The sequence below is a fragment of the Pan paniscus genome, chromosome 11 (assembly GCF_029289425.2).
Source record: "Pan paniscus chromosome 11, NHGRI_mPanPan1-v2.0_pri, whole genome shotgun sequence".
NCBI classification, from domain to species: Eukaryota; Metazoa; Chordata; class Mammalia; order Primates; family Hominidae; genus Pan; species Pan paniscus.
In genome coordinates this window covers 120,123,022-120,139,560 of record NC_073260.2, presented here as the reverse complement: position 1 = coordinate 120,139,560, position 16,539 = coordinate 120,123,022, and the positions used below count along the sequence as shown (strand labels likewise).

The following is a 16,539-nucleotide window of genomic DNA, read 5'->3' as shown; positions in this document are numbered from 1 at the left end:
CTCACCTACCACATTGGGGATTATTACAATTGAACATGAGATTTGAGCAGGGACACAGAATTAAACCATATTACCCAGGTTGAGCACCGTCTACAGGGATCTGAACAGAAATACACTGAGAGTAGTTATGGGGAATTTAGAGCAATGTCCTGAAGCCTGGCTGTTCAAGGCTATCACCTGTGGTGCTCACTCCTGGAGAGGGGTTCAGTCATGTGTGGTTCAAAAAAACAAAATCACTCCCAGGTAATTCTAATGGGCAACCAAAATAGAAAACCACAGATTCTCAAAGAATCACTGAAGAGGGGGCCACATGGAGAGGAAGATGCAATTTGAGAATCAAGTCCACTGAGTGCCACATTTGCAGAATAGGCCAGGAGTTTTAAGGAGTTTAAAAAGAGGGGACATCATTTTCTTCCATCACTGAAGCCATATTCTATTACCTTGAGTATCTTATCTGGGACCATGTATATCCCACTAACCTAACGAGAAGAAGGATAATTAGATGATTATATAGCTAGACAAGCATCTTGAACCTCAAACCATTACTCGTAAGGTGCTGTGATCCAAGGAAAGTATAATTAGTCACCACTTAGTATCATGTTAAGCAAGCCAATAAACCCGGGGGTAAGGCAGGTGGGGAATACCAGAGCATGTTTACCATTTGATCTGCTTGTTTTCTCTCCCTAATGTTTAATCCTTCTGATTACGTCAGGGAGAAAGACTCCACTAGGTGCTCATCTCGTTGAACAGCCACTGATCTCTTTTGAACAAGAAGCATGGGGCCCCAGTGTACTAGTCCATTTTTGCATTGTTACAAAGAAATACCTGAGACTGGGTAAATTACAAAGAAAAGAGGTGATATTACATAGGTTGAGTATATAACATAGAAAGATGGATTGCACCTTGCAATTACAATAAACTAGTCCATGTATAATATCTAGTTATAATAGCCACCTGAAATTGTTATACATTTTCCCCAAGCTATTTATATCTCCCCCATTAAGAAATAGAGCCTTCATTTTTGTAGCACTTGCATGAATATTTATTTATTCTGGTCTTAGAAAGCATTCCAAAATTTTAAAAAAGTGTCTGCTACCAAAGTTGCATGTTCGCTTCTGCACTGCTGACATATTAAGAATTTTTCTGAGGCATTGAATAGTGAATTTGACATCTTCACCAGCATTGAGTTTCCCTTTAATTACTGTCAGTGACTGCTAACTTGTAAAGCACTGTGAAAGCAATAATCTACATAGCAGTGGTCTTTCCAGTTGATATTCATGAAAGGCTGAAATAATCTCTGTCACATGACAGGACCAGCTTCCTAGTGAGCCTGCTATCCCACAGGACTCTCTCGTCCCACAGTACAGGAAAGGGGGTCCATCCAAGACAATTCACCAAGGGCAGGTGGTGAAGGCAAGCCTGGTTCCAACTGAAAGATGCTGTCAAGCAAAAGACATTGGCTAATAAAAGCTGCTGATGCTGCTATGAGAAAGGAAACCAAAGACAGCCCAAAGAGAAAGCTGGCTGGTCTGATGGAAGTCCCGATGCACTGATCCATCATACCCGATCAATTACAGGTGGTGTTTGTCTCGCTCAGGTTTAGCGGCGTTTCATCATTCAAATACTTATTCAGTGTTAGTTGTGGGTGAGGCACTCAATGGATTTCACCAGAATAAAAAGGACCTCACCCAAGATACAGTTGTTACTAGAACCGGCAGGGGAAGAGGGTGCTCTCATTTATTACTGCATAGCTCACTGCCTTGTCTGCAGAATTCACTCATTCATTCAGCAAACTTGTTCTGAGAATAGTGTTAGACACAGAAAAGTCCCTTCCTTTCTTCCATTCACAAATATGTAAAGAGTACCAACTATGTCCTAGGTGCTAGTGTTAAAATAGTGAACCAAACCTAAGTGATATATTCTACTGCGGGAATTCTTAACCTGGGATTCAGGGATGCCCCCTAGAATGCATGGATCAGCTTCAGGGAGTCATTAAACATGAGTAGGAAAACAATCAGATTTTTATTTTCAGTCATCTCTAACTGAAATTTAGCATTTTACTCAATTGTGAATGCAGGCAACAAACCACAGCAGTACAAAAGGTCCTGTGCCTCTGTCACCAATAGAAACCACAGACATGTTCATATCAAGTTACAGTGTTTGCAGATTTCTCAAAAAGTCAATTGTGTCCATCACTGCTCAAGAATTATGGTAGGTTTAAATCTTCCACCAGATTTTGTGTTAATGAAAAAGCACATATGTAACCATATCATAAATTTGTATTTCAACACTTTGATGATTGTATTTCAGTATAATTGGTCTTCTTCATAATCCTATATGTTTTATTTTATGCATTGTTCTGAGAAAGAGTCCATAGGCCTCATCAGATAACAAAGCAAACCTTGGCACAAAATGATTATGAATCCTTGTCCTAGTAAGACAGACAGGCCTTAAATAAATAATCTTACAAATACATACTTACAGACAGTGCTAAGATCTCTAAAGAAAAAGTCCATGTATGTGAGATGATAAAAAGAAGACATGGTTCCCCCAGGATTTGGGGTTAGTGGGCTACCCCCAGGAGTCTAGCGGGATCCACCTGGATTCTGTTTCCCCTGGAAAATATCACATTCTGCTGCAGTCAACCAGTCCATAAAAAATATCAGTTACATATCTCTCCTGTGCTAGGTCCTATATGAGCACTGGGGACACAACATCTCTGCCTGCCAGTCTACTGGGGGAAGTCAGAGCAAACCACACATGAGGAAATACAAATCTCAGATAAGCTCAGTTAGAGATCAGAGCCCTGAAGAAAGTGAAGCAGGTTAATGAGATAAAGTGTGAAAGTCAGGGAGTGCTGGGGGTGGGGCAGCCCAGGGAAGGTCTCTTGCAGAGGTGATATTTGCACTGAGACCTAGAGGAAGAGATTTGGGGGATACATTTAAGACACAAGACAAAGACCCTGAGATAGAAAAAGTAAACCTTCAGTTCCTTTGAACCCCAGGACCCAGACTTCTTAAATAGTGGTCATTGTTGCCTTGCTATGCCCTGTTTTTGGAGAAAGAAGCACATCACAGGAGTCAAAAGAGAAAATTAGGTGTGGTCTAAGGGTCAGGTGGACACAAGGGGCCAGAAGCAGCAGTGGGGACATGGATCGAGTGCCTGAGTATATGGCTCCATAGGTGGGGTCCCCTGAAAAAGGTCAGGGGCCCCTCCCTACCTCTGGGCAACTCCGAGCATTTCCCAGCCCAGTTCATCACCATCTGCCTTTTAAACAACAAGTTCCGATGATCAGAGAACCTCCTCAGGCCTGGAGAGGATCCACAAATATTTGTCATCTGACGTCACAGACCCCAAGCCCCCTAATTTTGAGGGAGCTGAAGCTGAAACTAAACTCCACCACACGTAAGGGCAGCTATTTCCCTCTGAGTTGCATCTTAGTCTTAGCTCCCAAGGCCTCCTGGTGGGCACAAGAGTTCTACTCAACCCATCTTTTCCCAGCTGGATCCAGAGAAAGCTACTCATTGCCCCAACTTCCCGCAACCCTCCCCCAGACCTTTAGAAAAACCACTCTCTTTCCCAATGAAAAATGACACCAAAGCTCCTATCTGGCAGCAGCCTACAGGACATCACTTATACCTTATTAAAACCCACAAAAACCCTCCCTAGCAGCTATTAAACAAGCTCATATAAGGGATTTATTTTTGAAAAACCAATAATTTCTAGAGGATATCACAAGGTCACAGAACGTTCAGCCCAATGCCCTATAATAAATATTGGCTAAGTTATTGCACAAATGCCATAAGGGGTACATGGAATCATTTTTATTAAAAATGAGCCAACTGCTTCTATCAGGCTATCTTTCCTGGTATTTCTAGACCTTCAGCTACCTTATTCTTGTTCATAACATTCACACACACACATACTTATAATGTCAGAAGAAAATCAGTGAAGATTTTGCATCTCTTATAAAACATTGCTAAACTTTAATCTGTAGTGAGGTGGGAAATGTGAGCTGATGATCAAACAATGACCCTAATCCACCAGAAAATAGTGCAAACTTAAAGAAAATATAAATTCCATCTATCACACTTAACTTGAATGAGGAGGACAGGAAAAAGAATTGGTAAATGTTAGAAATATTCTCTAAAATCAATTGAAGCAAAGGGATTTTGACAGAAAGTTCAATTACAAGAAAACTCCCAATATTCTTGAATTTCCAGTGAACCATCAGTGTAAAAGTTTTTCTTTTTTAAGTGATATTTCAAAAGAAGCCTAGGAGGTAGCAGGAAGAACTTTTGACTTAAAATCAGTTGATGTAGGTTCCAGAGCTAGCTCTGCCCCTGATTTTCTTCATGACCCCAACCTGTTTTCACTGTGTATTTTTAAGTCTCTATGGGCGTCTGTTTCCCTATCTGTGAAATTATGCAGTTAGAAGGAACACCTTTTAAGCCCTCTTGAAGCTGTAAACCACTATGAATCTCTGCCTCTTTAATTAGAATAGGCCTGTAAGTACCAGGCAACAGATTCTAGCCTAGATTCCTAACAGGAGTATGACCCGAGAAAATAATCTTTAAAGGTCTAACGTGGTCTCTTAGAGAATACTTGATTATTGCAACATTCACTGGGAAACTGTAGCAGATAGTGGATTTGTTTTTGTTTTTGTGTGTTTGTTTGTTTTCGACAGAATTTCACTCTGTCATCCAGGCTGGAGTGCAGAGGCATGATCACACCTCACTACAGCCTCAAACTCCTGGGCTCAAGGGATCCTCCCGCCTCAGCCTCCTGAGTAGCTGTGACTACAGGCACTTGCCCTCATGCCTGGCTAATGTTTTTTATTTTATTTATTGTAGAGACGGGATTTTGCCATGTTGCCCAGGCTGGTCTTAAACTTCTGGGCTCAAGTGATCTTCCTTTCAAAGCACTAGGATTAAAGGTGTGAGCCACTGTGCCCAGCCCATTTTTTTTTTTAATTAGAGATTTTCTGATGAAAAGAATACACTGGGCATTATATTTGTGGCCAACCTGTTCTGGACAGTGAAATGTAAACAGGCTGAAACTTGAGGCTTCTGGGGAAGTGTCCTTAAAAGGAAGGGAGCTCTCGTATTCCCCTCTTCTTCCTTCCTCTGAGCTGGCATATGAACACAATGACTGGAAGCTGAGGAGTCATCCTGGATCATGAAGCAGCCCCTGAAGTTTAGAAGAAAAACAAGCCAGAAGGAGGCTGGGTCCCTGCTCATCTGGAATCAGTTGCCAAAACAGCCCTGATTGCCCAACTGCAGATCTGATTTACATGAGAGCAATATAAATTTTTATCATGTTTAAGGCACTGCTGTCTTGAGTTTTCTGTCACATGCAGAGAATCTTAATCCTAAGTAATATACACAAGACTGTTTCCCTTTATCAAAGATATCATTATGCAAAATATGCCACTAATGACCAAACCAGCCTCTACCACAACTATTTCCATGAATCAAAGGATTTGCCTGGAGACCTTGTTTTCATCTCTGGCATATCTGCCTTCCTGCCCTCAGTCACCTCAGCTGGTATTGGGAATGGCAGGGCCTGCCAGGCAAGTGTTGAAATGATGTGACAAAGAGAAGGAAATGAAGCATTTTCTCATAGGCTTTGCCCACAGATTGCCTCATTCTCAAGACTGCTTCCTTGCTGAGTGACTCCAGTGGGTTGGGTTTGCAATGCAATGGGTAGAGATCCTTCCAGACAGCTGTCATCTGCCTGGAAACTTCAGCTTCCTAATACTCTTGCAAACCTCCTGGGACAGAAGCTCCAGTTCCTGCTGACACCTCACATGAGATGTGCCTTTACCTAGTACCACCTGCTCGGGACTGCCCAGCAGGGTAGCCTGCAATCCCAGGGCAAAGGTGAACACCAAGCAGGCCTCCACTGATGCACAGCGGTGGTATTTCCCTGGGAAGTTTTACTTGTGAATCTGGAACTTAAACTCTCAGTTCTGACTTTTGCAGAACATTGGTTCCAGTTCCTCAGTCCAAGGAAGGCCCCAGAAAGATGGGTGCTGACTCTGTGCTCAGAACAGTGGTTTGCAAAGGGTATTTGATCAAGTACCGTTAGAGAACGTGATGCATCTTATGAACAATCTTCCTCAACAAAAAACACATACGTTCATGCAACGCAAAACTTGGCCCACAATTTCCTGAGGTGCCAAGCGCCCTGACACCCATCCATGAGTCCAGAGCCCCCAGGTTAAGAAGCCTTGCCTTTGAACTCCAGAAAAGATTTTAAAACCTCTAAAGTCATCTGATTTCCTCCTTGGGATAAATGCCCCACTACTGCTCCCAAACAGAGAGTAGGCTGAGTCGATTTTAGAAGCTTCAGTTGTTCATAGGATTTACTGTTTTTATGACCAACAGTGAGAGAAATGCCACTTGTCTCTTCCCCACCTCCTGCTCCAAAGGTCTTCATCTGAAACTTAAGTCCCAACCAACTCTTCTTTCCTCCTTTATCTCACATTCAGCCACGTTGAACTGTTTATTTTCAGTTTCCCAAACATGCAGTGGTGCCTTCTTCTGCCCTCTGTCTCTGCTCAGGCAATTTCCTACTCCTAGGACACCTGTTTGCCCATCACTATTTGTCAGAATATTACTCATTCTTTAAGACTGTGTAAAAACAGATTTCTCTATAGAGCTTTTCCTGAGCCTTCCTTTGTGCACACAGCCTGAGCTTGAACATCTGTTCCAGAACATATCACCATCCATCATGGATTATTTGGGCAACCATATAGCAAAATGTTTGAACCTTTGAGGTCTGAAACCAGAATGATTGGGTTTCAGTCCTGGCTCCATCTCTTTCTTGCTGTGTGACCTTGTGGATGTTTAACTTTTCTGTGCTTCAGTTCCGTCATTGGTAAAATGGACACAATAATAACTCCCACTTCACAGAGTTGTGTAAGGATCAAATGACCTGATCCAAGTAAAAGTCTTAGCACAGTCCCTGGCACACTGAAAGCATCTGATAAGGAATTATTACTTTGACTTCAGTTACTTATATACTTTTGCCCACACCCATTATAGTTAAACTGTAGAGTGGATGAGGACAGAGAGTAGAGCCCATGTCTTAGTCAGCATTTTGTATCTGATAGAACCTAGCAAACAAATTTTGCACATAGTAAATAATCAGTGTATGATATGTGAATGAAAGTGAATTACCCATAAAAGTTTTATCTAAGAACTTCAGACAGTAGTGTTGCCATCTATATTTTATGCATGGGTGAGAGGCGATGGAACAGTAAGTTGGATGCTCCACTGAGAATACAAATCATTCTGGGGTTTGGGAAAACCATCCTGATTGCAATTCTGTGTCCCAAACACAGAATTTTTATATCATCGTGAAGCATATGCCAAGAATTCCCCTCTTCTCCACTTATAATTGTTTCCATTTCAATTCAATGACACAGACATTTATTTAGCAACTATTAGATGCCAGACACTGTGGTAAGGGGTGGGAATCAGAGATGTCCTTCTGAAGGTCTTGCAAAGCAACTTCCATCTGACATCAAACTTCAAGTTCAGCACCCAGGATGTATACACACTCTTATATTCCTTGAGCCTGAAGCCCAGTCCCAGATAACAACTGGTCTGCAGGATTTCCCTGCCATGTGACAAGAGATGCATACTTACGTCAAATGGCAGAAAAGTGGCTGGGCGCAGTGGCTAACACCTGTAATCCCAGCATTTTGGGAGGCTGACGCAGGGGGATCACTTGAGGCCAGGAGTTTGAGACCAACCAGGTCAACATGGTGAAACCCTGTCTCTACTAAAAGTACAAAAAGTAGCCAGGTGTGGTGGTGTGCACCTGTAATCCCAGCTACTCAGGAGGCTGAAGCACAAGAATTGCTTGAATCCAGGAGGCGGAGGTTGCAGTGAGCCAAGATTGTGCCACTGCACTCCAGCCTAGGTGATGGAGCAAGACTCCATTAAAAAAAAAAAAAAAGAACAATTAGAAAATAATTGTACTAATATGTGTAGAAAATTTACTAGACTGCTTCTGACCACCCAGACCACTGAGTTGACATAAACAGGCCCCTTACTACACAGAAATCCTGAACAAAATATAGAAAAAATATTTTCCACATAACCAAGTTCAATCAGAAAAAAAGAAATTTCCAGTGCCAGGAATAGCATGAAATCAAGTCAGAGGAATAAACATGAGCTGATAACAGGAGGAGGCCATGGGAGTTTCAGGTGGCAATATGGACCCCTTAGGGAAAGGGAGCTACATTTCTCATGCCTACCAAAAATAATAATAATAATAATAATAATAATAAGGCCAGGTGTGGTGGATCATGCCTGTAATCCCAGCCCCTTGGGAGGTTGAGGCAGGCGGATCACTTGAGGCCAGGAGTTCAACACCAGCCTGGCCAACATGGCAAAACCCCATGTCTATTAAAAATACAAAAATTAGCCAGGCTTGGTGGCATGCACCTGTAGTCCCAGATATTGGGAGGCTGAGGCACAAAATTTGCTTGAACCTGGGAAGCAGAGGTTACAGTGAGCCAACATTGTACCACTGTACTGTACTCCAGCCTGGGTGACAGAGTGAGACTCTGTCTCAAAAAAAAAAAAAAAAGTTCAGACCTAAAGAAGGGAAAGAATGAAATTGAGCTATCTGCATAAACAAGCTATTATGTGTGGTTTCAGAGGGCTAAAAAAACATTCACCAATGAAAATCAAACTATGAGCTTATACTACCCACAAGTCTGGGGCCTTAATTTATAAAACTTTCATGGTGTGGAACCTTCAACTGATAATTTAACATAGTATATAGGGTCATTCAAAGCCCTAGGAATCCCGCAAAAGCCAAAGCAAGATATTTCTATAGAGACATTGAGAGACCATCTCCTCTTGGTTGTTGCAAAGGCACTTTTAGCTCAAAGGGAAATCATTCCTGCCTACCAAGCCTGTTCATCTGCCAATGCACCCTACTCACAAATGGCACCACTTCCCATTAAGGCACATGAGTTGTCCCTGACACCCCCATACCAATTCATCACTAAGGCTAATTAATTTTACTTTCTAAATATCTGCCCACTCTGTCCATTTCCAAAACCTCATCCTAGTTCAAACCACTATCATCTCTCACCAGTCTCCTAACTGGTCTACCCTGCATCCACTCTATCAGGTGGTACCATATAAAATTGCTATCTTGTAAGTCAAAACCAGCCTGGAAGTGGCAGTTTCATAGGGTTCAACCTAATATTTCCTCCCATCTGATGTCCACACTCCAGATAGAGTTACCTTTTCATAAAGGAAATTTTATCATGTTGCACCTACCCCTCACTGAAATCTTCTGTGGCTTTCCCGCTATTCTTAAGATGATAAAGTTCCTGAACATCACCTGCAATGCCATTTGGCCCCTACCTCCCTCTCTCTAGCCTCATGCCCCCAACTCTCCCTTATTCCCGCTCCTCTTGACCCACCGGATTTCTTCTAGTGCCTTGTGTTTTCTATGTTTTCTCTTCCCACAGAGCCTTTGCACATGTGGCTCTCACTGCCTAGAATATTATTTTCACTCCTCTTCAACTGAACAATTTCTTCTTACCTTCAGATCTCAACTTAGCAATGCTCTCCACAAGAGCCTTGTCTGACCCCCTGGCCTTGTTAAGAATCTTGTCACATGTTCTCTTAATGCTAAGGTAATCCACTTCATAGTGCTTGACCCCATGACAATTTTACATCTATGTGTATGACTATTTGATTAGTTCTGCGTCCCCCAGTAGCACTGTAAGGTTCATGAGGATAGAGACTGAGTCTGTTTTCACCAAACATTGAATCCCCAGCTCTGTGTCAGACACAGAGTAAGTGCTCAACATAATTTAAAATTATGGAATGGAGAAGTGACGAAACTGTATGCAGGTGACCAAGGTGGAGACTGATGCAGTGGCCCTACAGGAGAAGATGAGGGCCTGAAACTAAAGCAGGGTTTTCATGCATTACCTTGGATAATCTTCTAAACACTCCATCTTGTGTTTTAGGCATTTTATAAAAAAGGAAACTAGAGACATCAAATAACTTGTGTTCAGGGTCACATAATGGTAGATCTAAGATGCCGATCCAGGTTACCTGAATCCGAAATCTGTCCTCTTTCTATTAAAAAAACAAACAAACAAACAAACAAACAAACAAACAAAAACAGCTTTGAGGCAAGCAGAGGAGACAACAAGGAGCCCGGGAATGAGATCCAGGAACTCTGATGCCTACAGATGTCAGAAAAGTAATGTAAAAACCAGCAGGCCCGGGCTAAGATAAGAGAGGGCATTGGAAACCACACCAAGCTAGAAGGTGCATGCATGCCCGTCTAATTCTAGCTCCAACTTATCATTAATGCATGAGAATATGGGTCCAGTATTTTTAGATCATCCTATGTTTTTTAGAGAAGTTCAAAGCTGCATTTTTGTGTGAAATCATTCTGATTTTGAAACACTATATGGGTCACACATAACATATCTGCAGGAGGAATGTGATACCATTTTGCAGCTCCCCGTCTAGACAAGTGGGAGATCAGCAGAGAAGCTGCACTGTTGCCAGTAGTCAGCTATGCCTATGTCTTTTGTGCAAAATATTTGGGCAGGCCCCTCATAAATAATCTTAGCAATAGTTATCCAACTTGAACTTTGATGTTTCCATGAAACTGAGAAGCTAGGATCAGTTAATTTATAACTGGCTTTATGGTTTCAAGATCACTATGTTCTGATAAATCAAAGAACAACTAGCAAGAAGATAGATACCTTCATTCTGTTATCCCTAAGGAAGGCAATGGGTTAGGAGCCCCAATGGCCACTGGAGAATGTGTAAATTACTGACAATGCTATTCTCCTTTCAAAAAAAAAAAAAATACAATCCAAAGATAAGTAGATAAATGCTGTTAACTTAATTCAAATTCCCACTAGGACATTGAGTCACTTCCAACATGCCAGAAATCGGGGGAAAGTTCATGTTTATCTCTGGGTTCATTTCCCCAGCATTTCTCATTAAAGAAATAAAAGGTTGTCACAAACTGCTCTTTCAAGAGAGAAGCTGTGAGAAGTGAATAACTGCTCCTCAGTTTCAGTTCCTCTAACTCTGGAAGATCCTGGCACACAGAAGAGCTTCACACATTTTCTCAATCTTTCCTTCCTCAGTTGAATCCCAACCAAGTATATGGATCAGAAATTGTTGGGCCTTTTTTCCTACAGTTCTTACTGACTCAGTTAAATCACTAGCAACTCAATCGCCACACCCTTCATGAAAGTTATTTTGTGGAGCACATTCCTGTTCTGAGTCTTAGAATTTCCCTTATCCTCTTCTAATTTTAAAAGGCCTTTGATGCCAACAGAATAACTTAGCAGCAAACTTCACATATTCGTGAATCATGGAAAGAGGAATTGTTTGGTTGCCATCAGATAGTTAGCATCCTTACTTCGCTCTTGTATTAGTGAAGCCAGGCTACCTACTGGAAAAAATAACTAGGAGGTTTTGGTGTATTAACAGAATAAAAACTTGTTTCTCACTTCTATTACAGTTCAGTGTAGATTGACTGGATTGGGGAAGATGAGGAGTTTTGCTCCATGTAGTCAATCAGGGAGTCGGGATCTTTTCATCCTGTGGTTCCACCATACTCTTAGTCCAGAGGCTGGCAAATGTTTTCTGTAAAAGGCCATATAGGGCCAGGCATGGTGCCTCACGCCTGTAATCCCAGCACTTTGGGAGACCAAGGCAGGTGGATCACTTGAGATCAGGAGTTCGAGACCAGCCTGACCAACATGGTGAAATCCCATCTCTACTAAAAATACAAAATTAGCCAGGTGTGGTGGCACATGCCTGTAATCCAAGCTACTCAAGAAGCTGAGGCAGGAGAATCCGTTGAACCTGGGAGGTGGAGGTTGTAGTGAGCCTAGATGGCACCATTGCACTCCAGCCTGGGCAACAAGAGCAAAACTCCATCTGAAAAAAAAAAAAAAAAAAGCCATATAGTAAGTATTTTAGGCTTTGTGTGCCCTATGGTCTCTGTCACAACTATTTAACTCTGCCACTGTAGCACAAAAGTAGCCATAGGCAATATGTACATGAATGGGCATGGCTGCATTCCAGTAAAACTTTTTTTACAAAAACAGGCAGCAGGACCGATTTGGCCTGTGAGCCACAGTTTGCTGACTTCTGCTCTCAAGCCTTGTCCTTCTGTGCATTTGGCCAGTCAGGAGAGAAAGGGAGAGCACCACGGAAGAGGCACATCTGAAATGCATGCCTATCCCCATATAATTTCATGATGATTATGCTAAACAATGTTTCTAAAGTGCCTCGTACAAAGGTCAGTCTATAGGAGTTGCCAATAAATGACAACTGTCATAATTTTTAAATGATAAAGTACCTTTAGTACTTACAGGAAGAAGTGATCATGTTTAATTGATCAGGAAAGGCCATACTTGATTCTTAAAGCTAGGGTAGGATCTTAACAAACAGAAGTGGGGGGACAGCATGAGCAAATGTATAGCAGCAAGAAAGCGTTGTAGGCTGAGTAAGCGCATGTAGTTCAGTTTGGCCATAACACAGCTAGGTGGAGCAAGGTGAGAGGTAAGTCTGGAAAGGTAAGAAGGCCTCAAACACCATGTTTAAAGTTCGGATGTTCAGCAGCAATAGGGACCCATGTAAATTTGGTGAGAAGTATATACACAAGCCTTGTGTTCCGAAAATCTGTTTGTAAATTCATTGTTTGAAAAACAGACTATATTTTTTTATTTCCTTTTTTTTTTTTTTTTTTTGAGACAGAGTTTTGCTCTGCCACCCAGGCTGGAGTGCAGTGGCACAATCTTGGCTCACTGTAAACTCCGCCCCCTGGGCTCAAGTGATTCTCCTGCCTCAGCCTCCCGAGTAGCTGGGATTATAGGCGCCCGCCACCACGCCCGGCTAATTTTTGTATTTTTAGTAGAGATGCGGTTTCATCATGTTGGCCAGTCTGGTCTCGAACTCCTAACTCCAGGCGAGCCACCCGCCTCATCCTCCCATCCCTCCCTGTGCTGGGATCACAGGTGTGAGCTACCATACCCGGCAACACAGACTATGTTTTCTAACACAGGGTAAGCAATGGGAGTTCAAGTCCCAGACTGGTTCACAGAAACCTGCCTCCCAGGTGTTTATAACCCTTACCTATCTGCAAAGGAGAATTGTTTTACTCAACAAACATGCCCAGAAAATATTTCAGTTATCGAGCTATATAAATGTTGCTCTGATGATCATGATCTTAATCTAAAATGGCCAGGTGCAATGGCCCACGCCTGTAATCCCAACACTTTGGGAAGTTGAGGCAGGCAGATCACCTGAGGTCAGGAGTTTGAGACCAGCCTGGCCAATATGTTGAAACCCTGTCTCTACTAAAAATACAAAAATTAGCTGGGCATAGTGGTACACACCTGTAGTCCCAGCTACTTGGGAGTCTGAGGTGGGAGAATCACTTGACCCCAGGAGGCAAAAGTTGCAGCAAGCAGAGATCGCACCACTTCACTCCAGCCTAGGTGACAGAGCGAGACTCTGTCTCCGAAAATAAAATATAAATAAATAAATAAAATGAGCTTTCATAGGAGAAGTTTCTCAGTTAGCACATACAGAGATTTATAGCCAACTATTAAAATTCCTGGAAGGGTGTACCATGATAAAATATGGACTCCGTTTTTTGCCAACTCATTTGGATACTGAGAAATGATTTGCATAAGGTGAAACTATGAAGTCAGAAATATGTTTAGCTAGGCCTTCGTTTCTAGATCCCTAAAAAGAACTACTTATCTCTAAGTGATGCAAACCTGTTGGGCTTCCTTGTCAGAGCCCATCTGTGTTGAAAGCTTGACTTTGGCTGGCTTTTGCACAGAAATCCCTGCTTCCACTTGCTAGTGGTGCAATTTGTTCTGATATTCAAGAGTGGTTGGCCGGGCGCCGCTGCTCATGCCTGGAATCCCAGCACTTTGGGAGGCCAAGGCGGGTGGATCATGAGGTCAAGAGATAGAGACCATCCTGGCCAACATGGTGAAACCCCATCTCTACTAAAAATACAAAAAATTAGCTGGGCGTGGTGGCACAAGCCTGTAATCCCAGCTACTTGGGAGGCTGAGGAAGGAGAATCGCTTGAACCCGGGAGGTGGAGGTTGCAGTGAGCCGAGATTGCGCCACCACACTCCAGGCTGGTGACAGAGTGAGACTCTGTCTCAAAAAAAAAAAAAAAAGTATGGTCTACCTAAATTGCAATTGTGTAGAACGCCTCAGAATTGGGTACTCAGGCCAATGCCACATTCTAACATTTAATGTATATAGTTATTTATCCATGTATTTATTCCACATATGTTTTATATATTTCCAAGCACCTGCTCTATGCCAGATGCTCTACTGGTGTTAGTGGTAGTAGAAGTAGTCTGTGGGAGTCAGATCTGAAACAAGCATTAACATGACAATATTATAATTTATTTTATGGGAGTATGTCCAGGTCAAAGTGGTACGTAAGAAAAGAAGCACCTAAAACTGTCTATGGGCTCAAAAAAATCTTTCCTAAGAGATAATATCTGAGCTGAGACATTAAAAATAATAGAAGCTTTGGGGAGAATGAGAAAATAGCATCTCAGGCAGGGAAGCCAGCAGATACCCAAAGCACGTGATTATGGAGTGTTGTGTATATTCAGCTAATGTTTGCTGAGGGGGTGATAGGTGGATGAGTGGATGGATGAATGGATGGATACATGGAGGTGAAGAAACCTTCTCTGGAGGTGTGTATTTTCCAAGACTCCCCTCCATTCAGATGTAAGCCAGTTCTTCTTCCTTACAGATCTCCAGTGTGTCTTGAAGTTTGATTCCAACTTCCCCAGAAGACATTTAACTTTTCTCACTCCATTAAGTTAAAACTTAAAAATCCTGACATTGAGGAGGTTTCATTGTAATGCCCATTTTAAGCAAGTGGGATGCTGACTACAACCCATGTGAGACCAGTGCTGAGCTGGGTGCTAGAGAGAGAAATTCAAAGAAGATGTGATCCGGGCCACCAATAAATTATCACCTCACTGGAGAATCAAGAGTTATACTCAAGAAATAAAACAAAGCTGTCAGGTACCAAATTGTATGATTTGGACTCAAAGTTGTACAAGAATTTGGGTTGTTCACAATCATTAATACAGCAGAAGCTTCAACGTTTGTCTCTGACAGACAATTCTCTGGAACACCATAGAGATAAGATTCTTTGAGCTGGTTGACAGGGTATGAATATGGTCAACCTGACGAACTCCAGATTCTTCCTCTCAATGACTGCATGCTTGGTCTGGAAGACACTTTCTTTGCTTGCTTTTTCCCTTCTCCTTTTCGCACTCCCCAAATATCTGTTTCATACTCAGAATTATAATGGACTGTAAAATTGAATGGGATTATAGTGTAGATTGAATGGGATTATGAAACTCAGCAGCAACAGAGACAAGGAAGGTTGGGTAAAGTCCCAGGATGACTAATCAAGAGGCAGAGTTTCCGGGAGCTTAGCAGATCCTCGCTTTTTCACTTGCATGTGGAGCACATTCCTCAGCCTGCCAGACCAATTCCCTTTCCCTTCTCCGCATCTCCTGACCCTTGTCACAAGATCATCAAAAGGCATCATTTTACAAAGGTCCTTTGATGTTAATTTTGTACCATCCTGGATCTGCCTAGTACTTAAAGACAGATTTATCACTCCACTGAAAAGACTGTTATATTTAAATCTCTGCAAAGAAAGCTGAGACAATAGCTGACGACAAAAATCTTCCCCTAGGCCGGGCATGGTGGCTCACGCCTGTAATCTCAGCACTTTGGGAGGCCAAGGCGGGCGGATCATGAGATCAGGAGATGGAGACCATCCTGGCTAATACAGTGAAACCCTATCTCTACTAAAAATACAAAAAATTAGCCGGGCGTGGTAGCGGGCGCCTGTAGTCCCAGCTACTTGGGAGGCTGAGGCAGGAGAATGGCATGAACTCGGGAGGTGGAGCTTGCAGTGAGCCAAGATCGTGCCACTGCACTCCAGCCTGGGTGACAGAGCCAGACTCCGTCTCAAAACAAAACAAAACAAAACAAAACAAAAACAAACAAACAAAAATCTTCCCCTAAATTATCTGTGGGTTGTCATATATGAAGGATAATAGCTGTAAATGTTAATATTTGAAAAAAGCTCATTTGTGGCTCACAGCACTGACGCCAAAATATTTTAGACATTTGCTATATCCTTGGACTCAACAATGCTTCTCTAAGAATTTATGTATGAACGTAGTTACAGATATGAAGATGATCACAAAGCTTTGTAATAAAAAATTGGAAACAACTATAGGGAAATGTTTAATACATATTACAGGATATTATGCAAAGAAAAATGGTGTTATAGAAAAATATTACAGACAAGGGCAATATTTGTAATATATTAAAAGTTGGTTTTAAATTAATATAAACAATATTAGCTTGTGTTAATAGGAAATAAGATAAAATTATAACACGATAATATTCATATTCTTCCTTCTCCCTCCAAAGTGAATTCAAT

General features: G+C 42.0%; 1 protein-coding gene across 1 annotated transcript in view; it reads right to left on the bottom strand.

Annotated features, from left to right (window-relative positions):
* Positions 1 to 2,003: 2,003 nt before the first annotated feature.
* Positions 2,004 to 16,539, bottom strand: part of LOC134728588 (uncharacterized) — a 69,199-nt gene continuing 54,663 nt past the window's right edge. Inside the window, exon 2 of the mRNA XM_063594504.1 lies at positions 2,004 to 11,957. Within this exon, the coding sequence (XP_063450574.1) occupies positions 11,588 to 11,957 (370 nt within the window). The 3' untranslated portion in view covers positions 2,004 to 11,587. The remainder of the gene's footprint in view (positions 11,958 to 16,539) is intronic.